Consider the following 26,386-nt stretch of genomic DNA (forward strand, 5'->3'; position numbering starts at 1 on the left):
GGCTAGAAGCCTTAAATTTGCCCACCATGGAGGAAAGAAGAGAGAGGGGTGACCTAATCATGACTTAAGTTTTTAGACTTACACAGTACAGCATATAAGGGTTTATATATTATTATGATTTAGGAAAAATATTTGTGTGATAGAGACATGGGAATTGACAGTTCTTAACTGGTCACCCGAGTACCCCTGTAGGAGAAGAGTTAAGGAGAGCAACTGTCTGTAATCAAGTATTAGAATTGCATTCAAGTTCATGGATAAAGGAATAATCTGCAAGCTGTTCACATACTGCAAAAAGCCAAAAGTAGAATATACTTCTCAAGTTTGGTCGCTGCACTTTGCGAAGCATAAAGACATGATAGAGAAAAAGCCCTTGTAATAAAAAATTAATACCAGAATTCAAAAGAGCCAAGTTACAGTTAAGTCCTCAAGGCTTAAATTTGCCCATCTTAAAAGAGATAATAGGTGCTCAAGGCCTTAAATTTGCCCACCTTAAAAGAGATAATAGGTAGGGATGACATGAACACAAGCTTTAAATTTGATGACTTAGTTGTTGATCTGTTCTTTGAGAATGATAGGGATGGAACAACCAGAAGACTGAAGAAGAAATTAAGCAAGAAAATAATAATAAAAAGGTATGAAGAAGTATTACATTTAAGAGTGGTAGGTGAATGGAATATAATGATTGTAGGTATGGTAGATGCAGACATCAAACAGAATTTTTGAAATTTGCATAAAAGAAGAAAATGTACAGGAGATAGAGCCCCACAAGTGTGAAATTACCTCCCCATACAGTACAAATAGTTAGTCACTCTTATCCGATTAGTGTGTATATGGACAGGAGTGGGGACAAGGAAAGATGGCCTTGATGAGTGAATATTACTTAGTGGAAAATAAGTCTTTGGATTATTTATTTAAAAGAGTCTAATGGGTAGTAGGCAGTAGTTGGTAGTCAGCTAACAACCAGGGAGGTATATTGCCAGTAACCCATCTGGGTATTGGGCGGATTAGTGACAGCTGCATAAGCCAGCATTTCTGTAGTTGTCAAGTTGCACTTATCTGATCCAGATAACTTTCTTTCCATCTGCCTTACATACACATTGACTACTGGCATTGTGTCCAAAAACATAGTCTTTTCTTGTCATATATAAGACTTGACAGCACGTAACTCATACAGCTCATTTTCGTAACTCTAGATTTTCTTCCAGTGAACACTGTGTTAGCCTTACCTTTTGGCAAAATAGTGGGAACAATAGATAGTAGTTGTAAGTTGGAGCATTTAGGGAGGAGTTTTGTGTAGAAACGTTAGATAGAGGTAGTAGGAAGGAAAATTAGTTAGTAGTAGTAGCTGATGATACAGCGCTGGTGGCTGATTCGTGTAAGAAACTGCAGAAGCTGGTGACTGAGTTTGGTAAAGTGTGTGAAAGAAGAAAGCTGAGAGTAAATGTGAATAAGAGCAAGGTTATTAGGTACAGTAGGGTTGAGGGACAAGTCAATTGGGAGGTATGTTTGAATGGAGAAAAACTGGAGGAAGTGAAGTGTTTTAGATATGTGGGAGTGTATTTGACAGCGGATGGAACCATGGAAGCGGAAGTGAATCATAGGTTGGGAGAGGGGGGCAAAAGTTCTGGGAGTTTTGAAGAATGTGTGGAAATCGAGAACATTATTTCGTAAAGCAAAAATGGGTATGTTTGAAGGAATAGTGGTTCCAACAATGTTATATGGTTGCGAGGCGTGGGCTATGGATAGTGTTGTGCGGAGGAGGGTGGATGTGCTGGAAATGAGATGTTTGAGGACAATATGTGGTGTGAGGTGGTTCGATCGAGTAAGTAATAATAGGGTAAGAGAGATGTGCGATGATAAAAAGAGTATGGTTGAGAGAGCAGAAGAGGGTGTTTTGAAATGGTTTGGTCACATGGAGAGAATGAGTGAGGAAAGATTGACCAAGAGGATATATGTGTCGGAGGTGGAGGGAACGAGGAGAAGTGGGAGACCAAATTGGAGGTGGAAAGATGGAGTGAAAAAGATTTTGAGTGATCGGGGCCTGAACATGCAGGAGGGTGAAAGGCGTGCAAGGAATAGAGTGAACAGGAATGATGTCGTATACTGGGGTCGATGTGTTGTCAATGGGCATGTGAAGCGTCTGGGGTAAACCATGGAAAGTTGTGTGGGGCCTGGATGTGGAAGGGAGCTATGGTTTCGGTGCATTATTTCATGACAGCTAGAGACTGAGTGTGAATGAATGGGGCCTTTGTTGTCTTTTCCTAGCGCTACCTCGCGCACATGAGGGGGGAGGGGGTTGTTATTTCATGTGTGGCTGGGTGGCGATGGGAATGAATAAGGGTGGACAGTGTGAATTATGTACATGTGTATATATGTATATGTGTGTGTGTGTGTATATATTTTTTTTTATACTTTGTCGCTGTCTCCCGCGTTTGCAAGGTAGCGCAAGGAAACAGACGAAAGAAATGGCCCAACCCCCCCCATACACATGTATATACATACGTCCACACACGCAAATATACATACCTACACAGCTTTCCATGGTTTACCCCAGACGCTTCACATGCCTTGATTCAATCCACTGACAGCACGTCAACCCCGGTATACCACATCGCTCCAATTCACTCTATTCCTTGCCCTCCTTTCACCCTCCTGCATGTTCAGGCCCCGATCACACAAAATCTTTTTCACTCCATCTTTCCACCTCCAATTTGGTCTCCCTCTTCTCCTTGCTCCCTCCACCTCCGACACATATATCCTCTTGGTCAATCTTTCCTCACTCATCCTCTCCATGTGCCCAAACCACTTCAAAACACCCTCTTCTGCTCTCTCAACCACGCTCTTTTTATTTCCACACATCTCTCTTACCCTTACGTTACTCACTCGATCAAACCACCTCACACCACACATTGTCCTCAAACATCTCATTTCCAGCACATCCATCCTCCTGCGCACAACTCTATCCATAGCCCATGCCTTGCAACCATACAACATTGTTGGAACCACTATTCCTTCAAACATACCCATTTTTGCTTTCCGAGATAATGTAGGTTTGCGGCAGGGGTGTGTGATGTCTCCATGGTTGTTTAATTTGTTTATGGATGGGGTTGTTAGGGAGGTAAATGCAAGAGTTTTGGAAAGAGGGGCAAGTATGAAGTCTGTTGGGGATGAGAGAGCTTGGGAAGTGAGTCAGTTGTTGTTCGCTGATGATACAGCGCTGGTGGCTGATTCATGTGAGAAACTGCAGAAGCTGGTGACTGAGTTTGGTAAAGTGTGTGGAAGAAGAAAGATAAGAGTAAATGTGAATAAGAGCAAGGTTATTAGGTACAGTAGGGTTGAGGGTCAAGTCAATTGGGAGGTGAGTTTGAATGGAGAAAAACTGGAGGAAGTGAAGTGTTTTAGATATCTGGGAGTGGATCTGGCAGCGGATGGAACCATGGAAGCGGAAGTGAATCATAGGGTGGGGGAGGGGGCGAAAATTCTGGGGGCCTTGAAGAATGTGTGTATATGTGTATATATATATATATATTTTTTTTTTTTTTTTTATTATACTTTGTCGCTGTCTCCCGCGTTTGCGAGGTAGCGCAAGGAAACAGACGAAAGAAATGGCCCAACCCACCCCATACATATGTATATACATACGTCCACACACGCAAATATACATACCTACACAGCTTTCCATAGCTTACCCCAGACGCTTCACATGCCTTGATTAAATCCACTGACAGCACGTCAACCCCGGTATACCACATCGCTCCAATTCACTCTATTCCTTGCCCTTTGGTCGAGGTGGTGTGCGAAGTGAGAGGGTTAGGGAGAGTGATTTGTAAAAGCTTCGCGGAAGATGAAAGCCGGCAAGGCAGCAAGTTTGAATGGTATTGCAGTGGAATTTGTTTAAAAAGGGTGACTGTGTTGTTGACTGGTTGGTAAGGATATTTGATGTATGTATGACTCATGGTGAGGTGCCTGAAAATTGGTGGAATGCATGCATAGTGCCATTGTACAAAGGCAGAGGGGATAAAGGTGAGTGTTCAAATTACAGTTTGTTAAGTATTCCAGGGAAATTATATGGGAGGGTATTGATTGAGAGGGTGAAGGCATGTACAGAGCATCAGATTAGGGAAGAGCAGTGTTGTTTCAGAAGAGGTAGAGGATGTGTGGATCAGGTGTTTGCTTTGAAGAATGTATGTGAGAAATACTTAGAAAAGCAAATGGATTTGTATGTAGCATATATGGATCTGGAGAAGGCATATGATAAGAGTTGATAGAGATGCTTTGTGGAAGGTATTAAGAATATATGGTGTTGGAGGCAATTTGCTAGATGCAGTGAAAAGTTTTTATCGAGAATGTAAGGCATGTGTACGAGTAGGAAGATAGAAAAGTGATTGGTTCTCAGTGAATGTAGGTTTGTGGCAGGGGTGTGTGATGTCTCTATGGTTGTTTGTTTATGGATGGGGTTGTTAGGGAGGTGAATGCAAGAGTTTTGAAGAGAGGAGCAAGTATGCAGTCTGTTGTGGAAGAGAGGGCTTGGGAAGTGAGTCAGTTGTTTTTCACTGATGATACAGTGCTGGTGGCTGATTCATGTGAGAAACTGCAGAAGCAGGTGACTGAGTTTAGTAAAGTGTGTGAAAGAAGAAAGTTGAGAGTAAATGTGAATAAGAGCAAGGTTATTAGGTACAGTAGGGTTTAGGGACAAGTCAATTGGGAGGTAAATTTGAATGGAGAAAAACTGGAGGAAGTGAAGTGTTTTAGATATCTGGGAGTGAATTTGGCAGCGGATGGAACCATGGAAGCGGAAGTGAGTCGCAGGATGGGGGAGGGGGCGAAAGTTCTGTGAGCATTGAAAATGTGTGGAAGGTGAAAATATTATCTCAGAAAGCATAAATGGGTAGGTTTGAAGGAATAGTGGTTCCAACAATGTTATATGGTTGCGAGGCATGGGCTATAGTTATAGTTGTGTGGAGGAGGGTGGATGTGCTGGAAATGAGATGTTTGAGGGCAATATGTGGTGTGAGGTGGTTTCATTGAGTAAGTAATGAAAGGGCTAGATATATGTGTGGTAATATAAAGAGTGTGGTTGAGAGAGCAGAAGAGGGTGTTTTGAAATGGTTTGGTCATATGGAGAGAATGAGTGAGGAAAGATTGACCAAGAGGATATATGTGTCAGAGGTGGAGGGAACGAGGAGAAGTGGGAGACCAAGTTGTAGGTGGAAAGATGGAGTGAAAAAGATTTTGAGCGATTGGGGCCTGAACATGTAGGAGGGTGTAAGGCGTGCAAGAAGTATGTGGTATACCTGGGTCGACGTGCTGTCAATGGATTGAACCAGGGCATGTGAAGTGTCTAGGGTAAACCATGGAAAGTTGTGTGGGGGCCTGGATGTGGAAAGGGAGCTGTGGTCTCTTGCATTATACATGACAGGAAGAGACTGAGTGTGAATGAATATGGCCTTTGTTGTCTTTTCCTGGTGCTACCTTGCGCCTGTGTGGGGGGAGGGGTTGTTATTTCCTGTGTGGCGGGGTGGCGACAGGAATGAATAAGGACAGACAGTATGAATTATGTACATGTGTATGTATGTATGTATATGTTTGAGTGTGTATATATATATATATATATGTATACGTTGAAATGTTTAGGTATGTATAGGTGCATGTGTGGACATGTATGTATAAGCGGCAAAGTATAATAGATAAATAATAGTATTTTCTCCAATTTTTTCTTTACTTTGTTTTTCTGTATTTCAGTATGTTAAGCTGAATTTTTCCCTGAATGCATACCCACTGAAGACAAAGATGATTCCAGAGGTACCCAGAACATTAACTGACTTAAGAACTTCAGATGAAGGATTGGCAGGTAACTTTAGTGTAGATATAAAATTCACATCTTGATGAAGTGCAACTTCTGAATATTTGTTTTTGGTTAATCTTGATTGATAATAAGTGTGATTTCTCTCCTATATCCCACAGCCAACAGAGATTCTGCATAATGCTCATGAAAAGTCAGGTATATGGCCTTTTAACTCTCTTGTCTTTCTTTTGGTAAGAATGCCATCCCCATCCATTGTTATGTTCCTGAATAGATAGTAGATACTCATTTGTTTCGTGAATGCCTTCTTCCAAACAGAGACTGCCACAGAGATGAGGTCAGTGACCTACTCACTCCTAGCTGTTTTGTATACAGACTTTTAGGAACTCTCTCAGACCAGACATCTACAAACCTACTTTTTTCCTTTTCATGGATTATTCTCTGTTCATGCAGATCTGATAGCTGGGTGGACACAAAGCTTAGCTGGTGCAGGGAGTAGGGAGTAACTTTGGTTACCAGACAACAATGACTGGCCTGCAGGAACATCTCTGGCTACTTTTTATTGCAATTTATTGGTTTACTTATAGTTCGATAGATCAAGGAACTGCATTAGTTATGATAAATCAAAAATATTTCTCACTCTTTTATGAATACCAGACAATTACTGCTGGTTAAGACTTGAAAATCTGACAATTGTTATAACACTGGCTCATCCACCTGCTGTGTACATGCTGTACCTTACCTGTTCCTAACACCTGCCAAGTCTGTTACATCATACTACTAAAGTTGGAAATAAAACAGCTAGTAGTCTCCATTAGTTTATTTTCTAAGCTAAATCTCAGTCCATTTGATTGTTTATATGCCATTCATAGAACACACGAGAGAGAGAGAGAGAGAGAGATCCTGAGCAAATATCATCTTTTGGGTATTAGTAACTAAACCTTTCCAATACTATATATAATTCAGTTTTTCACCTATTTTGATTGAAGTATTGAAGTTCAGAATTATATTTTGCAGTCTAACCTTAATATTTACAGCACCATACAGTGTTCTGCTGAATTTGATTAAAGCTCTTTTGTACATAACAACTTGATTAGTTTCTGTCATGTCATACTGTGGTAGATTATTTGAGTTTTTATATAGTTGACTTTATCCTTCCCATCAGATCCGGGGAGCAAATGTCCTGATGGTCATCCTTGCCCTGAGAAGTTTACATGTTGCCAAATGCTTCACTCTGGCTATGGTTGCTGCCCATATTCAGAGGCTACATGTTGCACTGACTTAATCCACTGTTGTCCTAAAGGCACTACTTGCAATACTACTCTTGGGACATGTGATGTGGTGAGTATATGGGAAATGTCTTGATTTATGGGGGGGTCTGAAAACACACACAGTAGTACTTGATTGGAAAGAAATCAAGTGCATCACAATTGGGAAAGGAATATTGTGGGAGAACAGCTGAACAGAAAGTGGTACGTCATAGCATTAGATTGCTGTTGTCTTTATACAATTGTTAATTGGCTGAATTTTTTTATATATACTCTATTGCTATTTCCTGCTTTAGTGAGGTATTACTGGGAACAGAGGAAATATAACCTCATTTGTTCACATCTACAAGATTTTATGAGTAATTGACCAAAACCAGAGCCTGTTATCCACAGCCTACTTACACAGACCAATTGTGTGGTTTTCCCTGATCACTTCATATACCCTGGTTCAGCCCATTGACATGTTAAAAACAAGCAAATAGATACATGTCACCATGCATCAGTTTGCTGTTTCATGCACCCCTCTAACTCTTTCGATTGTTAGGGCCTTGACACTCCAAAGCCTCTTTCATTCCACTCTTTCCTCCTTTTCATTCTTCTTAAAATCTTCACTTCTTCTAAGGGGATCCTCTTTGTTAGCCTTTCTTCACTCTTCCTCTCTAAATGTCAAGAAAATTTCAGCACACCTTAGTCAACTCTTTTGTATCAGAAGTGGGAGACCAGATTGGAGGTGGAAGGTGGAGTGAAAAAGATTTTGAGCGATCGGGGCCTGAACATGCAGGAGGGTGAAAGGCGTGCAAGGAATAGAGTGAATTGGTAGGATGTGGATTACCGGGGTCAACGTGCTGTCAATGAATTGAACCTGGACATGAAGCTTCTGGGGTAAACCATGGAAAGTTTTGTTGGGCCAGGATGTGGGAAGGGAGCTGTGGTTTTGGTGCATTACACATGAGAGCTTGAGAGTGAGTGTGAACGAAAATGGCCTTTGTTGTCTTTTCCTAGCACGACCTCACGCACGTGCGGGGGAGGGGGTGTCAATTTCATGTGTAGCGGAGTGGCGACGGGAAAGAATAAAGGCAGCAAGTATGCATTATGTACATGTGTATATATGTATGTGTCTGTGTATATCTACATATGTATACATTGAAATGTATAGGTATGTATATGTGTGTGTGGATGTGTATGTATATACATGTGTATGTGGGTGGGTTGGGCCATTCTTTCGTCTGTTTCCTTGAGCTCCTTTGCTGACACGGGATGTGTATGTATATACATGTGTATGTGGGTGGGTTGGGGCATTCTTTCGCCTGTTTCCTTGTGCTACCTTGCTAACGCGGGAGACAGTGACAAAGTATAATTAAAATTTTGAGCTTATGGTTAATATTCATTAGTTCGTTTCATAGGATTTCTTTCCTTTTGTGAGCTGTGACTTGGCTAGAAGATCTGTTATTCATTTTTCCCCCCTATAGGTATTGTTTAGCATGTGTTCAAATATCTCTGGATATTATGTCAAAACCACTAGGTAGTAGTTGGGTGGCAGCCAATGGCCAAGGAGGTATATTACTAGTACCACCCATTTGGGTGTTGGGAGGGTTAGTAATGACTGCATGGTGAGCCAGCACTTCAGTGGTTGTCAAGTTGCACTCCTCTGACCCAGGTAACTTTTTTTTTTTTCTGCCTTACCCACACATGGACTACTGGCATTCTTTCTACAAACATACAATTTTTCTGTGTCATAAATAATACAAAAACGATTAACTCACACAACCCATTCTTCATAACTAGATTTTCCTGTGTTAAGCATTGTGCACTAGCCCTACCTTTCGGCAAAATGGTAGGAGCAATATATATAATGAGTACATAGGAACATGTAGGGAAGAGCAATAGATAGAATGAGTACATAGGAACATATAGGGAGGAGCAATAGGTAGAATGATTACATAGGAACATTTAGGTAAGAGCATTAGGTAGAAACATAGGTAGACATACTGTTTGGGAACATTAGGCAGTATCCTCTGCAAACAGTGTGCCAGAGTTTCCATCTGTCAGTGGCCTGTTGAGGGTGAGGCACTAAAGGCTAAGAAGCAGCACTGAAGTTCAATTGGGGAAGAGTAGTGTGGTTTCAGAAGTGGTAGAGGATGTGTGGATCAGGTGTTTGCTTTGAAGCATGTATGTGAGAAATACTTAGAGAAGCAAATTGATTTCTATGTAACATTTATGGATCTGGAGAAGGCATATGATAGAGTTGATAGAGATGCTCTGTGGAAGGTATTAAGAATATGTGGTGTGGGGGGCAAGTTGTTAGAAGCAGTGAAAAGTTTTTATTTAGGATGTAAGGCATGTGTATATGTAGGAAGAGAGGAAAGTGATTGGTTCTCAGTGAATGTAGTTTCGCGTCAGGGGTGTGTGATGTCTCCATGGTTGTTTAATTTGTTTATGGATGGGTTGTTAGGGAGGTGAAAGCAAGAGTTTTGGAAAGAGGGGCAAGTATGCAGTCTGTTGTGGATGAGAGAGCTTGGGAAGTGAGTCAGTTGTTGTTCGCTGATGATACAGAGCTGGTGGCTGATTCGTGTGAGAAACTGCAGAAGCTGGTGACTGAGTTTGGTAAAGTGTGTGAAAGAAGAAAGCTGAGAGTCAATGTGAATAAGAGCAAGGTTGTTAGGTACAGTAGGGTTTAGGGACAAGTCAATTGGGAGGTAAGTTTGAATGGAGAAAAACTGGAGGAAGTGAAGTGTTTTAGATATCTGGGAGTGAATTTGGCAGCGGATGGAACCATGGAAGCAGAAGTGAATCATAGGGTGGGGGAGGGGGTGAAAGTTCTGGGAGTGTTGAAGAATGTGTGGAAGTCAAGAACATTATCTCGGAAAGCAAAAATGGGTATGTTTGAAGGAATAGTGGTTCTAACAATGTTATATGGTTGCGAGGCATGGGCTATAGATAGAGTTGTGCTGAGGAGGATGGATGTGCTGGAAATGAGATGTTTGAGGACAATTTGTGGTGTGAGGTGGTTTAATCAAGTAAGTAGTAATAGGGTAAGAGAGATGTGTGGTAATAAAAAGAGTGTGGTTGAGAGAGCAGAAGAGGGTGTTATGAAATGGTTTGGTCACATGGAAAGAAGGAGTGAGAAAAGATTGACAAAGAGGATATATGTGTCAGAGGTGGAGAGAACGAGGAGAAGTGGGAGACCAAATTGGAGGTGGAAAGATGGAGTGAAAAAGATTTGAGTGATCGGGGCCTAAACATGCAGGAGGGTGAAAGGCATGCAAGGAATAGAATGAATTGGAAGGATGTGGTATACCAGGGTCGACTTGCTGTCAATGGATTGAACCAGGGCATGTGAAGCGTCTGGGGTAAACCATGGAAAGTTCTGGGGTGCCTGGATGTGGAAAGGGAGCTGTGGTTTCGGTGACAACTAGAGACTGAATGTGAACGATGTGGCCTTTGTTGTCTTTTCCTAGTGCTACCTCATGTACATGAGGGGGGAAGGGGGTTGTTATTTCATGTGTGGCAGGGTGTTGATGGGATTGAATAAAGGCAGACAGTATGAATTATGTACATTTGTATATATGTATATGTCTGTGTTTGTTATCCCTGGGGATAGGGGATTAAGAATACTTCCCTCGTATTCCCTGCGTGTCATAGAAGGCGACTAAAAGGGGAGGGAGCGGGGGGCTGGAAATTCTCCCCTCTCGTTTTTTTTTTTTTTCCAAAAGAAGGAACAGAGGGGGCCAGGTGAGGATATTCCAAAAAAGGCCCAGTCCTCTGTTCTTAATGCTACCTCGCTAATGCGGGAAATGGCAAACAGTTTAAAAGAAAAAAAAGTCTGTGTTTGTATATATATATGTATACATTGAGATGTATAGGTATGTATATTTGCGTGTGTGGACGTGTATGTATATACGTATATGTGTATGTGGGTGGGTTGGGCCAATCTTTCGTCTGTTTCCTTGCGCTACCTCGCTAACACGGGAGACAGCGACAAAGCAAAATAGATAAATAGATATGAAATAGATAAATAAAATACTCCCATACACATACATATGCTTATCAACATATACATACATATACATATGCATACACAGCCATATACATATGTACACATGTACAAATTCATACTTGTTTGCCTTCGTCCATTTCCGGTGCCACCCTACCCCACAAGAAACAGTATCGCACCCCCTGCATTGACACAGTAGCACCAGGAAAACAGACAAGAAAGGCCACATTCTTTCACACTCAGCCTCTAGCTGTCATATGTAATGCACTGAAGTCAGAACTCCCTATTTACCTCCGTTCCCCACAGACCTCTCCATAGTTTACCCCAGACATTTCACATGCTTTGGCTCAGTCCATTGACAGCACAGTGACCCATGTATTCCACATTGCTGTAATTCACTCTTCATGCATCTCACCTTCCTGCATGTCCAGGCTCTGTTTGCTCAAAATCTTTTGCGCTCCATCCTTCCATCTCCAATTTGGTCTCCATTTTCTTGTTCCTTCCACCTCTGACACAATCTTCTTTGTCAACCTTTCCTCACTCATTCTCTCCACATGTCCAAATAATTCATTTGTGTCTTTATGTGGTTCATGAACAGATTCTTTTGAGTAATAAGGGAATTTGATCTAAATGAGACATGAAGATGTAACAGAAATGAAAAAGGTGGGGTTAAAATGAGTTTTTGATGTGGGCATATAATGATAGATACACAGAAAATTCCTAAGAAAGTATGTAAATGAAATGAATGGAAGAGGAGATGGAAAAGGGAAATATAGCTTAAAGGTTTGGATACATCTATGGGACTGTATAGAAAAAAAGAGATTGTAGAGATTTGCAAAACATGGTTTTTATGTATGAGATTGCATGTTCTGTATTGCATAGTGAAGTTGAAACACTTGCTATGGAGATATTATCATGTTTAAAATTTTCAGCAAAAGAAAATGAGATGGTCTCTTCTCTCCCGCTCATCTATGACGAACAAGCTGTCTGAAATGCCAGGATTTAAGGCAGAGGTAGAAGAAGAGCATCATGAAAGATTAGATATAGTTTGTCCAGATGAACGATTTCAGTGTCGTGAAGGTGATACATGTTGTCAGATGAAGGATGGTAACTATGGTTGCTGTCCTATGCCCGACGTAAGTGCTGAATTCTTTTTATTATTTTTTAATATTTCCAAAACTTTTTTTTTACAGTTCTTCAAGTTTGCTTTTATGAGAATTCATGCATGTTTTTAGATACAAAATGTGGTAACCTCTTCACCATTAACAGTAGTGGCATCATTCATCACAGATCTTTCTACAGTGTAAAAATTCTAAGTAGTAATGTTTAGAGTATTTGTTTAAGACTTTTGTTTGTTGGTTTTACAGTCACATAAGTATACTAAAAGTGGAACTGTGAACACAAACACTAATAACATATATTATCTTGTCTGTATTCTGATGAATATGAATAAGATTATTTTTGAAGGAACAAAAAAGTTTCAAGAAAATGGAGGGATTATGCAGTATACGATGATGATTAGCTTTCATGTTACAGTGATCCAATTCAACCTTGCATAATTGTCTTATTATTTTTTAATTATGAAGTGATTTTATGCAGATGTTAAAGAAAATTTTAGAGTATTTGATTTTGAAATTGAAAGAATTTATGATAAAACTTAATCCTTTTCCTCCTTCTGTGAGTGTTCAAATTACAGAGGTATATGTTTGTTGAGTATTCCTGGGAAATTATATGGTAGGGTATTGATTGAGAGGGTGAAGGCATGCACAGAGCATCGGATTGGGGAGAAGCAGTGTGGTTTCAGAAGTTGTGGAGGATGTATGGATCAGGTGTTTGCTTTGAAAAATGTTATATTATTTTTTTATTATACTTTGTCGATGTCTCCCGCAAACCAACATTCACTGAGAACCAATCACTTTCCTGTCTTCCCACTCACACACATGCCTTACATCGTCAACAAAATCTTTTCACTTCTAGCAACGTGCCTCCCACACCATACTCTCTTAATATCTTCCACAGAGCATCTCTATGATCTCTATGATATGCCTTCTCCAGATCCATAAATGCTACATAGAAATCCATTTGTTTTTCTAAGTATTTCTTACATACATCCCTCAAAGCAAACACCTGATCCACACATCCTCTACCTTTCTGAAACCACACTGCTCTTCCCCAATCTGATGCTCTGTACATGCCTTCACCATCACCATCTCAATCAATACCCTCCCATATAATTTCCCAGCAATACTCAACAAACTTATACCTCTGTAATTTGAACACTAACCTTTATCCCCTTTACTTCTGTACAATGGCACTATGCATGCATTCCACCAATCCTCAGGCACTTCACCATAACCCATACATACATTGAATATCCTTACCAACAAGTCAACAACTGAGTCACCCCCATTTGTAATACATTCCACTGCAATACCATCCAAACCCGCTGCCTTGCCGGCTTTCATCTTCTGCAAAGCTTTCACTACCTCTTCTCTATTTACAAAATTATTCTCCCTGACCCGTTCACTTCACACACCACCCTGACCAAAACAACCTATATCTGCCACTCTGTCATAATACATTCAACAAACCTTCAAAATACTCACTCCATCTCCTTCTCACATTACCATTAGTTGTTATTACCTCCTCATTAACCCCCTTCACCAATGTTCCCATTTGTTCTCTTGTCTTACGCACTTTCTTTACCTCCTTCCAAAACCTCTCTTCATTCTCCTTAAAATTTAATGATACTCTCACCCCAACTCTCATTTGCCCTCTTTTTCACCTCTTGCACCTTTCTCTTGACCTCCTGCCTCTTTCTTTTATACATCTCCCAGTCATTTGCGTTATTTCCCTGCAAAAATCGTCCAAATGCCTCTCTCTTCTCTTTCACTAATAATCTTACTTCTTCATCCCACCACTCACTACCCTTTCTAATATACCCACCTCCCACGCTTCTCATGCCCCAAGCATCTTTTGCGCAAGCTATCACTGCATACATCCCATTCCTCCCCCACTCCCCTTACGTCCATTGTTCTCACCTTTTTCCATTCTGTACTCAGTCTCTCCTGGTATTTCCTCACACAAGTCTCCTTCCCAAGCTCACTAACTCTCCTACTTACATACATATACTTATGTATATCTCTCTTTTTAAACCAGGTATTCCCAATCCCCAGTCCTTTTTCAGTGCACAAATCTACAAGCTCTTCACCATTTCCATATTCTTTTTCTTTTTTCACACTATTTGCCATTTCCCGCGTTAGCGAGGTAGCGTTAAGAACAGAGGACTGGGCCTTTGAGGGAATATCCTCACCTGGTCCCCTTCTCTGCTCCGTCTTTTGGAAAATTGAAAAAAAAACGAGAGGGGAGGATTTCCAGCCACCCGCTCCCTCCCCTTTTAGTCGCCTTCTGCGACATGCAGGCAATACGTGGGAAGTATTTTTTCTCCCTCATCCCCAGGGATAATTTTTTTTGATTATTATTATTTTGCTTTGTTGCTGTCTCCCGCGTTTGCGAGGTAGCACAAGGAAACAGACGAAAGAATGGCCCAACGCACCCACATACACATGTATATCCTTACACGTCCACACACGCAAATATACATACCTATACATCTCACCGTATACATATATACACACACAGACATATACATTTATACAAATGTACATAATTCATACTTTCTGCCTTTATTCATTCCCATCGCCACCTTGCCACACATGAAATAACAACCCCCTCCCCCCTCATGTATGCGAGGTAGCACTAGGAAAAGACAACAAATGCCCCTTTCGTTCACACTCAGTCTCTAGCTGTCATTTAATAATGCACCGAAACCACAGCTCCCTTTCCACATCCAGGCCCCACAGAACTTTCCATGGTTTCCCCAGACGCTTCACATGCCCTGGTTCAGTCCATTGACAGCACGTCGACCCTGGTATACCACATCGTTCCAATTCACTCTATTCCTTGCACACCTTTCACTCTCCTTCATGTTCAGGCCCCGATCACTCAAAATCTTCCATCTTTCCACCTCCAGTTTGGTCTCCCACTTCTCCTCGTTCCCTCTACCTCCGACACATATATCCTCTTTGTCAATCTTTCCTCACTCATTCTCTCCATGTGACCAAACCATTTCAAAACACCCTCTTCTGCTCTCTCAACCACACTCTTTTTATTACCACACATCTCTCTTACCCTATTATTACTTACTCAATCAAACCACCTCACACCACATAATGTCCTCAAACATCTCATTTCCAGCACATCCACCCTCCTGTGCACAACTCTATCCATAGCCCATGCCTCGCGACCATAGAATATTGTTGGAACCACTATTCCTTTAAACATACCCATTATTGCTTTCGGAGATAATGTTCTCGACTTCCACACATTCTTCAAGGCTCCCAGAATTTTCGCCCCCTCCCCCACCCTATGATTCACTTTCGCTTCCATGGTTCCATCTGCTGCCAAATCCACTCCCAGATATCTAAAACACTTCACTTCCTCCAGTTTTTCTCCATTCAAACTTACCTCCCAATTGACTTGACCCTCAACCCTACTGTACCTAATAACCTTGCTCTTATTCACATTTACTCTCAATTTTCTTCTCTCACACACTTTACTAAACTCATTCACCAGCTTCTGCAGTTTCTCACACGAATCAGCCACCAGCGATGTATCTTGAGTGAACAACAACTGACTCACTTCCCAAGCTCTCTCATCCACAACAGACTGCATACTTGCCCCTCTCTCCAAAACTCTTGCATTCACCTCCCTAACAACCTCATCCATAAACAAATTAAACAACCATGGAGGCATCACACACCCCTGCTGCAAACCTACATTCACTGAGAACCAATCACTTTCCTGTCTTCCTACATGTACACATGCCTTACATCCTCGATAAAAACTTTTCACTGCATCTAACAACTTTCCCCCCCACACCATATATTCTTAATACCTTCCACAGAGCATCTCTATCAACTCTATCATATGTCTTCTCCAGATCCATAAATGCTACATACAAATCCATTTGCTTTTCTAAGTATTTCTCACATACATTCATGAAAGCAAACACCTGATCCATGCATCCTCTACCACTTCTGAAACCACACTGCTCTTCCCCAATCTGATGCTCTGTACATGCCTTCACCCTCTCAATCAATACCCTATCATATAATTTACCAGGAATACTCAACAAACTTGTACCTCTGTAATTTCAGCACTCACTCTTACCCCCTTTGCCTTTGTACAATGGCACTATGCAAGCATTCTGCTAATCCTCAGGCACCTAACCATGAGTCATACATACATTAAATAACCTTACCAACCAGTCAACAATACAGTCACCCCCTTTTTGAATAAATTCTACTGCAAAACCATCCAATCTGCTGCCTTGCCGGCTTTCATCTTCCGCAAAGCTTTTACTACCCCTTCTCTGTTTACCAAATCATTTTCCTTAACCCTCTCACTTTGCACACCACCTCGACCAAAACACCCTATGTCTGCCACTCTATCATCAAATACATTCACCAAATCTTCAAAATTCTCACTCCATCTCCTTCTCACATCACTACTACCTGTTATCACCTCCCCATTAGCCCCCTTCACTGAAGTCCCCATTTGCTCCCTTCTCTTATGCACTTTATTTACCTCTTTCCAAAACATCTTTTTGTTTTACATAAAATTTAATGATACTCTCTCACCCCAACTCTCATTTGCCCTCTTTTTAACATCTTGCACCTTTCTCTTGACCTCCTGCCTCTTTCTTTTATACCTCTCCCACTCATTTGCATTTTTTCCCTGCAAAAATCGTCCAAATGCCTCTCTCTTCTCTTTCACTAATAATCTTGCTTCATCATCCCACCACTCACTACCCTTTCTAATCAACCCACCTCCCACGCTTCTCATGCCACAAGCATCTTTACCGCAAGCCATCACTGCTTCCCTAAATACATCCCATTTCTCCCCCCTCCTTACCTCCTTTGTTCTCACCTTTTTCCATTCTGTACTCAGTCTCTCCTGGTACTTCCTCACTCAAGTCTCCTTCCCAAGCTCACTTACTCTCACCACTCTCTTCACCCCAACATTCTCTCTTCTTTTCTGAAAACCTCTACAATATATATATATATATATATATATATATATATATATATATATATATATATATATATATATATATATATATATATATATATATATATCCCTGGGGATAGGGGATTAAGAATACTTCCCACGTATTCCCTGCGTGTCGTAGAAGGCGACTAAAAGGGGAGGGAGCGGGGGGCTGGAAATCCTCCCCTCTCGTTTTTTTTTTTTTTTAATTTTCCAAAAGAAGGAACAGAGGGGGCCAGGTGAGGATATTCCAAAAAAGGCCCAGTCCTCTGTTCTTAACGCTACCTCGCCAACGCGGGAAATGGCAAATAGTTTAGAAGAAAGAAAAGAATATATATATATATATATATATATATATATATATATATATATATATATATATATATATATATATATATGTATATATATATATATATATATATATATATATATATATATATATATATATATATATTTTTTTGCTTTGTCGCTGTCTCCCGCGTTTGCGAGGTAGCGCAAGGAAACAGACGAAAGAAATGGCCCAACCCACCCCCATACACATGTATATACATATACGTCCACACACGCAAATATACATACCTATACATCTCAATGTACACACATATATACACACACAGACACACACACACACATACACATGTACATAATTCATACTGTCTGCCTTTATTTATTCCCATTGCCACCTCGCCACACATGAAATAACATCCCCCTTCCCCCTCGTGTGCGAGGTAGCGCTAGGAATAGACAACAAAGGCCCCATTTGTTCACACTCAGTCTCTAGCTGTCATGCAATAATGCCCGAAACCACAGCTCCCTTTCTACATCCAGGCCCCACACAATTTTCCATGGTTTAGGAAATGTGAATGAGAGCAAGGTTATTAGGTACAGTAGGGTTGAGGGTTAAGTCAATTGGTAGGTAAGTTTTAATGGAGAAAAACTGGAGAAAGTAAAGTGTTTTAGATTTCTGGGAGTGGATCTGGCAGCGGATGGAACCATGGAAGCGGAAGTGAATCATAGGGTGGGAGAGGGGGCGAAAATCCTGGGAGCCTTGAAGAATGTGTGGAAGTCAAGAACATTATCTCGGAAAGCAAAAATGGGTATGTTTGAAGGAATAGTGGTTCCAACAATGTTGTATGGTTGCGAGGCGTTGGCTATGGATAGATTTGTGCGCAGGAGGATGGATGTGCTGGAAATGAGATGTTTGAGGACAATGTGTGGTGTGAGGTGGTTTGATCGAGTAAGTAACGTAAGGGTAAGAGAGATGTGTGGAAATAAAAAGAGCGTGGTTGAGAGAGCAGAAGAGGGTGTTTTGAAATGGTTTGGTCACATGGAGGGAATGAGTAAGGAAAGATTGACCAAGAGGATAATATGTGTCGGAGGTGGAGGGAACGAGGAGAAGTGGGAGACCAAATTGGAGGTGGAAAGATGGAGTGAAAAAGATTTTTGTGATTGGGGCTTGAACATGTAGGAGGGTGAAAGGAGGGCAAGGAATAGAGTGAATTGGATTGATGTGGTATACCGGGGTTGACATGCTGTCAGTGGATTGAATCAGGGCATGTGAAGCGTCTGGGGTAAACCATGGAAAGCTGTGTAGGTATGTATATTTGCGTGTGTGGACGTATGTATATACATGTGTATGGGGGTGGGTTGGGCCATTTCTTTCTTCTGTTTCCTTGCGCTACCTCGCAAACGCGGGAGACAGCAAAAAAAAAAAAAAAAAAAAATATATATATATATATATTATATATATATATATATATATATATATATATATATATATATATATATATATATATATATATATATATATATATATATATATATATATATATATATATATATATATAAGCAAATGGATTTGTATGTAGCATTTATGGATCTGGAGAAGGCATATGATAGAGTTGATAGAGATGCTCTGTGGAAGGTATTAAGAATATATGGTGTGGGAGGCAAGTTGTTAGAAGCAGTGAAAAGTTTTTATCGAGGATGTAAGGCATGTGTACGTGTAGGAAGAGAGGAAAGTGATTGATTCTCAGTGAATGTAGGTTTGCGGCAGGGGTGTGTGATGTCTCCATGGTTGTTTAATTTGTTTATGGATGGGGTTGTTAGGGAGGTGAATGCAAGAGTTTTGGAAAGAGGGGCAAGTATGAAGTCTGTTGGGGATGAGAGAGCTTGGGAAGTGAGTCAGTTGTTGTTCGCTGATGATACAGCGCTGGTGGCTGATTCATGTGAGAAACTACAGAAGCTGGTGACTGAGTTTGGTAAAGTGTGTGAAAGAAGAAAGTTAAGAGTAAATGTGAATAAGAGCAAGGTTATTAGGTACAGTAGGGTTGAGGGTCAAGTCAACTGGGAGGTGAGTTTGAATGGAGAAAAACTGGAGGAAGTGAAGTGTTTTAGATATCTGGGAGTGGATCTGGCAGCGGATGGAACCATGGAAGCGGAAGTGGATCATAGGGTGGGGGAAGGGGCGAAAATTCTGGGAGCCTTGAAGAATGTGTGGAAGTCGAGAACATTATCTCGGAGAGCAAAAATGGGTATGTTTGAAGGAATAGTGGTTCCAACAATGTTGTATGGTTGCGAGGCATGGACTATGGATAGAGTTGTGCGCAGGAGGATGGATGTGCTGGAAATGAGATGTTTGAGGACAATGTGTGGTGTGAGGTGGTTTGATCGAGTAAGTAACGTAAGGGTAAGAGAGATGTGTGGAAATAAAAAGAGCGTGGTTGAGAGAGCAGAGGAGGGTGTTTTGAAATGGTTTGGTCACATGGAGAGAATGAGTGAGGAAAGATTGACCAAGAGGATATATGTGTCGGAGGTGGAGGGAACGAGGAGAAGAGGGAAACCAAATTGGAGGTGGAAAGGTGGAGTGAAAAAGATTTTGTGTGATCGGGGCCTGAACATGCAGGAGGGTGAAAGGAGGGCAAGGAATAGAGTGAGTTGGAGCGATGTGGTATACCGGGGTTGACGTGCTGTCAGTGGATTGAATCAGGGCATGTGAAGCGTCTGGGGTAAACCATGGAAAGCTGTGTAGGTATGTATATTTGCGTGTGTGGACGTATGTATATACATGTGTATGGGGGTGGGTTGGGCCATTTCTTTCGTCTGTTTCCTTGCGCTACCTCGCAAACGCGGGAGACAGCGGCAAAAAAAAAAAAAAAAAAAAGATATATATATATATATATATATATATATATATATATATATATATATATATATATATATCCCTGGGGATAGGGGAGAAAGAATACTTCCCACGCATTCCTCACGTGTCGTAGAAGGCGACTAAAGGGAACGGGAGCAGGGGGCTAGAATCCCTCCCCTCCTTGTATGTTAATTTTCTGAAAGGGGAAACAGAAAAAGGAGTCACACTGGAAGTGCTCATCCTTCTCGAAGTCTCAGATTGGGGTGTCTAAATGTGTGTGGATGTAACCAAGATAAGAAAAAAGGAGAGATAGGTAGTATGTTTGAGGAAAGGAACCTGGATGTTTTGGCTCTGAGTGAAACGAAGCTCAAGGGTAAAGGGGAAGAGTGGTTTGGGAATGTCTTGGGAGTAAAGTCAGGGGTTAGTGAGAAGACAAGAGCAAGGGAAGGAGTAACACTAATCCTGAAACAGGAGTGGTGGGAGTATGTGATAGAGTGTCAGAAAGTAAACTCTAGATTGATATGGGTAAAACTGAAAGTTGATGGAGAGAGATGGGTGATTATTGGTGCATATGCACCTGGGCATGAGAAGAAAGATCATGAGAGGCAAGTGTTTTGGGAGCAGCTGAATGAGTGTGTTAGTGGTTTTGATGCACAAGACCAGGTTATAGTGATGGGTGATTTGAATGCAAAGGTGAGTAATGTGGAAGTTCAGGGAATAATTGGTATACATGGAGTGTTCAGTGATGTAAATGGAAATGGTGAAGAGCTCGTAGATTTATGTGCTGAAAAAGGACTGGTGATTGGGAATACCTGGTTTAAAAAGAGAGATATACATAAGTATACGTATGTAAGTAGGAGAGATGGCCAGAGAGCATTATTGGATTATGTGTTAATTGATAGGTGCGTGAAAGAGAGACTTTTGGATGTTAATGTGCTGAGAGGTGCAACTGGAATGATGTCTGATCACTATCTTGTGGAGGCGAAGGTGAAAATTTGTGGAGGTTTTCAGAAAAGAAGAGAGAATGTTGGGGTGAAGAGAGTGGTGAGAGTAAGTGAGCTTGGGAAGGAGACTTGTGTGAGGAAGTACCAGGAGAGACTGAGTACAGAATGGAAAAAGGTGAGAACAAGGGAGGTAAGAGGAGTGGGGGAGGAATGAGATGTATTTAGGGAAGCAGTGATGGCTTGTGCAAAAGATGCTTGTGGCATGAGAAGTGTGGGAGGTCGGTTGATTAGAAAGGGTAGTGAGTGGTGGGATGAAGAAGTAAGATTATTAGTGAAAGAGAAGAGAGAGGCAGTTGGACAATTTTTGCAGGGAAATAATGCAAATGAGTGGGAGATGTATAAAAGAAAGAGGCAGGAGATCAAGAGAAAGGTGCAAGAGGTGAAAAAGAGGGCAAATGAGAGTTGGGGTGAGAGAGTATCATTAAATTTTAGGAAGAATAAAAAGGAGTTTTTGAAGGAGGTAAATAAAGTGCGTAAGACAAGGGAACAAATGGGAACTTCAGTGAAGGGGGCTAATGGGGAGGTGATAACAAGTAGTGGTGATATGAGAAGGCGATGGAGTGAGTATTTTGAAGGTTTGAATGTGTTTGATGATGGATTGGCAGATATAGGGGTTTTGATCGCGGTTGTGTGCAAGGTGAGAGGGTTAGGGAAAATGATTTGGTAAACAGAGAAGAGGTAGTAAAAGCTTTACGGAAGATGAAAGCCGGCAAGGCAGCAGGTTTGGATGGTATTGCTCTGGAATTTATTAAAAAAGGGGGTGACTGTATTGTTGACTGGTTAGTAAGGTTATTTAATGTGTGTATGACTCATGGTGAGGTGCCTGAGGATTGGCGGAATGCTTGCATAGTGCCATTGTACAAAGGCAAAGGGGAGAAGAGTGAGTGCCCAAATTACAGAGGTACAAGTTTGTTGAGTATTCCTGGTAAATTATATGGGAGGGTATTGATTGAGAGGGTGAAGGCATGTACAGAGCATCAGGTTGGGGAAGAGCAGTGTGGTTTCAGAAGTGGTAGAGGATGTGTGGATCAGGTGTTTGCTTTGAAGAATGTATGTGAGAAATACTTAGAAAAGTAAATGGATTTGTATGTAGCATTTATGGATCTGGAGAAGGCATATGATAGAGTTGATAGAGATGCTGTGTGGAAGGTATTAAGAATATATGATGAGGGAGGCAAGTTGTTAGAAGCAGTGAAAAGTTTTTATCGAGGCTGTAAGGCAATTGTATGTGTAGGAAGAGAGGAAAGTGATTGGTTCTCAGTGAATGTAGGTTTGCGGCAGGGGTGTGTGATGTCTCCATGGTTGTTTAATTTGTTTATGGATGGGGTTGTTAGGGAGGTAAATGCAAGAGTTTTGGAAAGAGGGGCAAGTATGCAGTCTTTTGTGGATGAGAGAGCTTAGGAATTGAGTCACTTGTTGTTCGCTGATGATACAGTGCTGGTGGCTGATTCATGTGAGAAACTGCAGAAGCTGGTGGCTGAGTTTGGTAAAGTGTGTGAAAGAAGAAAGCTGAGAGTGAATGTGAATATGAGCAAGGTTATTAGGTACAGTAGGGTTGAGGGACAAATCAATTGGGAGGTAATTTTGAATGGAGAAAACTGGAGGAAGTGAAGTGTTTTAGATATCTGGGAGTGGATTTGGCAGCGGATGGAACCATGGAAACGGAAGTAAATCATAGGGTTGGGGAGGGGGCAAAAGTTCAGGGAGTGTTGAAGAATGTGTGGAAGTCAAGAACATTTATCTTGGAAAGCAAAAATGGGTATGTTTGAAGGAATAGTGTTTCCAACAATGTTATATGGTTGCGAGGCGTGGGCTGTAGAAAGAGTTGTGCAGAGGAGGATTGATGTGCTGGAAATTAGATGTTTGAGGACAATATGTGGTGTGAGGTGGTTTGATCGAGCAAGTATTAATAGGGTAAGAGAGATGTGTGGTATAAAAAGAGTGTGTTTGAGAGAGCAGAAGAGGGTGTTTTTAAAAGGTTTGATCCCATTGACAGAATGAGTGAGGAAAGATTGACCAAGAGGATATATGTGTCAGAGGTGGAGGGAATGAAGAGAAATGGGAGACCAAATTGGAGGTGGAAAGATGGAGTGAAAAAGATTTTGAGTGATCGGGGCTGAACATGCAGGAGGGTGAAAGGCATGCAAGGAATGGAGTGAATTGGAACGATGTGGTGTACCAGGGTCGACGTGCTGTCAATGGATTGAACCAGGGCGTGTTAAGCATCTGGGGTAAACCATGGAAGGTTCTATGGGGCCTGGATGTTGAAAGGGAGCTGTGGTTTCAGTGCTTAATACTTGACAGCTAGAGACTGATTGTGAACAAATGTGGGCTTTGTTGTCGTTTCCCAGTGCACCCTCGCTAAGATGCGGGGGGAGGGGTTGTTATATCATGTGTGGCAGGGTGGCGATGGTAATGAATAAAGGCAGACAGTATGAATTATGTGTTTTATTCCATTTATTTTACTTTTTCGTTGTCTCCCGCATTAGCAAGGTAGCGCAAGGAAACAGATGAAAGAATGGCCCAACCCTACCATATACACATGTATATAAATACACGTCCACACACGCACATATACATACATATACATCTCAACGTATACATATATATACATACACAGACATATACATATATACACGTATATAATTCATACTGTCTGCCCTTATTCATTCCTGTTGCCACCCCGCCATACATGAAATGAAAAAACCCGTATGTGCGTGAGGTAGCATTAGGAAAAGACAACAAAGGCCACATTCGTTCACACTCAGTCTCTAGCTGTCATGTGTAATGCACCAAAACCACAGCTCCCTTTCTACATACAGGCCCCATAAAACTTTCCATGGTTTACCCCAGACGCTTGACAAGCCCTGGTTCAATCCATTGACAGCACGTCGACCCTGGTATACCACATCGTTCCAATTCACTCTAATCCTTGCACGCCTTTCACCCTCCTGTATGTTCAGGCCCCGATCACTCAAAGTCTTTCACTCCACCTTTCCACCTCCAATTTGGTCTCCCACTTCTCCTTGTTCCCTCCACCTCTGACACATATATCCTCTTGGTCAATCTTTCCTCACTCATTCTCTCCATGTGACCAAACCATTTTAAAACACCCTTCTCTGCTCTGTCAACCACTTTCTTTTTACTACCACACATCTCTCTTACCCTTTCATTACTTACTTGATCAAACCACCTCACACCACATATTGTCCTCAAACATCTCATTTCCAGCACATCCATCCTCCTCTGCACAACTTATCTATAGCCCACGCCTTGCAACCATATAACATTATTGGAACCACTATTCCTTCAGTCATACCCATTTTCGCTTTCCGAAATAATGCTCTCGACTTCCACACGTTTTTCAACGCTTTAATATATATATATATTTTTTTTTTTTTTTTTTTATACTTTGTCGCTGTCTCCCGCGTATGCGAGGTAGCGCAAGGAAACAGACGAAAGAAATGGCCCAACCCCCCCCATACACATGTACATACACACGTCCACACACGCAAATATACCTACCTACACAGCTTTCCTTGGTTTACCCCGGACGTTTCACATGCCCTGATTCAATCCACTGACAGCACGTCAACCCCTGTATACCACATCGCTCCAATTCACTCTATTCCTTGCCCTCCTTTCACCCTCCTGCATGTTCAGGCCCCGATCACACAAAATCCTTTTCACTCCATCTTTCCACCTCCAATTTGGTCTCCCTCTTCTCCTCGTTCCCTCCACCTCCGACACATATATCCTCTTGGTCAATCTCTCCTCACTCATCCTCTCCATATGCCCAAACCACTTCAAAACACCCTCCTCTGCTCTCTCAACCACGCTCTTTTTATTTCCACACATCTCTCTCACCCTTACGTTACTTACTCGATCAAACCACCTCACACCACACATTGTCCTCAAACATCTCATTTCCAGCACATCCATCCTCCTGCGCACAACTCTATCCATAGCCCACGCCTCGCAACCATACAACATTGTTGGAACTACTATTCCTTCAAACATACCCATTTTTGCTTTCCGGGATAATGTTCTCGACTTCCACACATTTTTCAAGGCTCCCAAAATTTTCGCCCCCTCCCCCACCCTATGATCCACTTCCGCTTCCATGGTTCCATCCGCTGACAGATCCACTCCCAGATATCTAAAACACTTCACTTCCTCCAGTTTTTCTCCATTCAAACTCACCTCCCAATTGACTTGACCCTCAACCCTTCTGTACCTAATAACCTTGCTCTTATTCACATTTACTCTTAACTTTCTTCTTCCACACACTTTACCAAACTCCGTCACCAGCTTCTGCAGTTTCTCACATGAATCCGCCACCAGCGCTGTATCATCAGCGAACAACAACTGACTCACTTCCCAAGCTCTCTCATCCCCAACAGACCATACTTGCCCCTCTTTCCAAGACTCTTGCATTTACCTAACTAACAACCCCATCCATAAACAAATTAAACAACCATGGAGACATCACACACCCCTGCCGCAAACCTACATTCACTGAGAACCAATCACTTCCTCTCTTCCTACACGTACACATGCCTTACATCCTCGATAAAAACTTTTCACTGCTTCTAACAACTTGCCTCCCACACCATATATTCTTAATACCTTCCACAGAGCATCTCTATCAACTCTATCATATGCCTTCTCCAGATCCATAAATGCTACATACAAATCCATTTGCTTTTCTAAGTATTTCTCACATACATTCTTCAAAGCAAACACCTGATCCACACATCCTCTACCACTTCTGAAACCACACTGCTCTTCCCCAATCTGATGCTCTGTACATGCCTTCACCCTCTCAATCAATACCCTCCCATATAATTTACCAGGAATACTCAACAAACTTATACCTCTGTAATTTGAGCACTCACTCTTATCCCCTTTGCCTTTGTACAATGGCACTATGCACGCATTCCGCCAATCCTCAGGCACCTCACCATGAGTCATACATACATTAAATAACCTTACCAACCAGTCAACAATACAGTCACCCCCTTTTTTAATAAATTCCACTGCAATACCATCCAAACCTGCTGC

At 41.6% G+C, this 26,386-nt stretch overlaps 1 protein-coding gene across 7 annotated transcripts in view; it reads left to right on the forward strand.

Annotated features, from left to right (window-relative positions):
- Positions 1 to 26,386, forward strand: part of LOC139764122 (progranulin-like) — a 121,631-nt gene that overhangs the window by 75,828 nt on the left and 19,417 nt on the right. For all 7 annotated transcript variants that reach the window (XM_071690636.1, XM_071690638.1, XM_071690637.1 and 4 more), the window contains 3 exons: positions 5,743 to 5,851; positions 6,969 to 7,144; positions 11,998 to 12,201. In XM_071690636.1, the coding sequence (XP_071546737.1) occupies positions 5,743 to 5,851; positions 6,969 to 7,144; positions 11,998 to 12,201 (489 nt within the window). The remainder of the gene's footprint in view (positions 1 to 5,742; positions 5,852 to 6,968; positions 7,145 to 11,997; positions 12,202 to 26,386) is intronic.

Source organism: Panulirus ornatus, chromosome 48 (genome assembly GCF_036320965.1).
Source record: "Panulirus ornatus isolate Po-2019 chromosome 48, ASM3632096v1, whole genome shotgun sequence".
In the NCBI taxonomy this organism is placed as follows: Eukaryota; Metazoa; Arthropoda; class Malacostraca; order Decapoda; family Palinuridae; genus Panulirus; species Panulirus ornatus.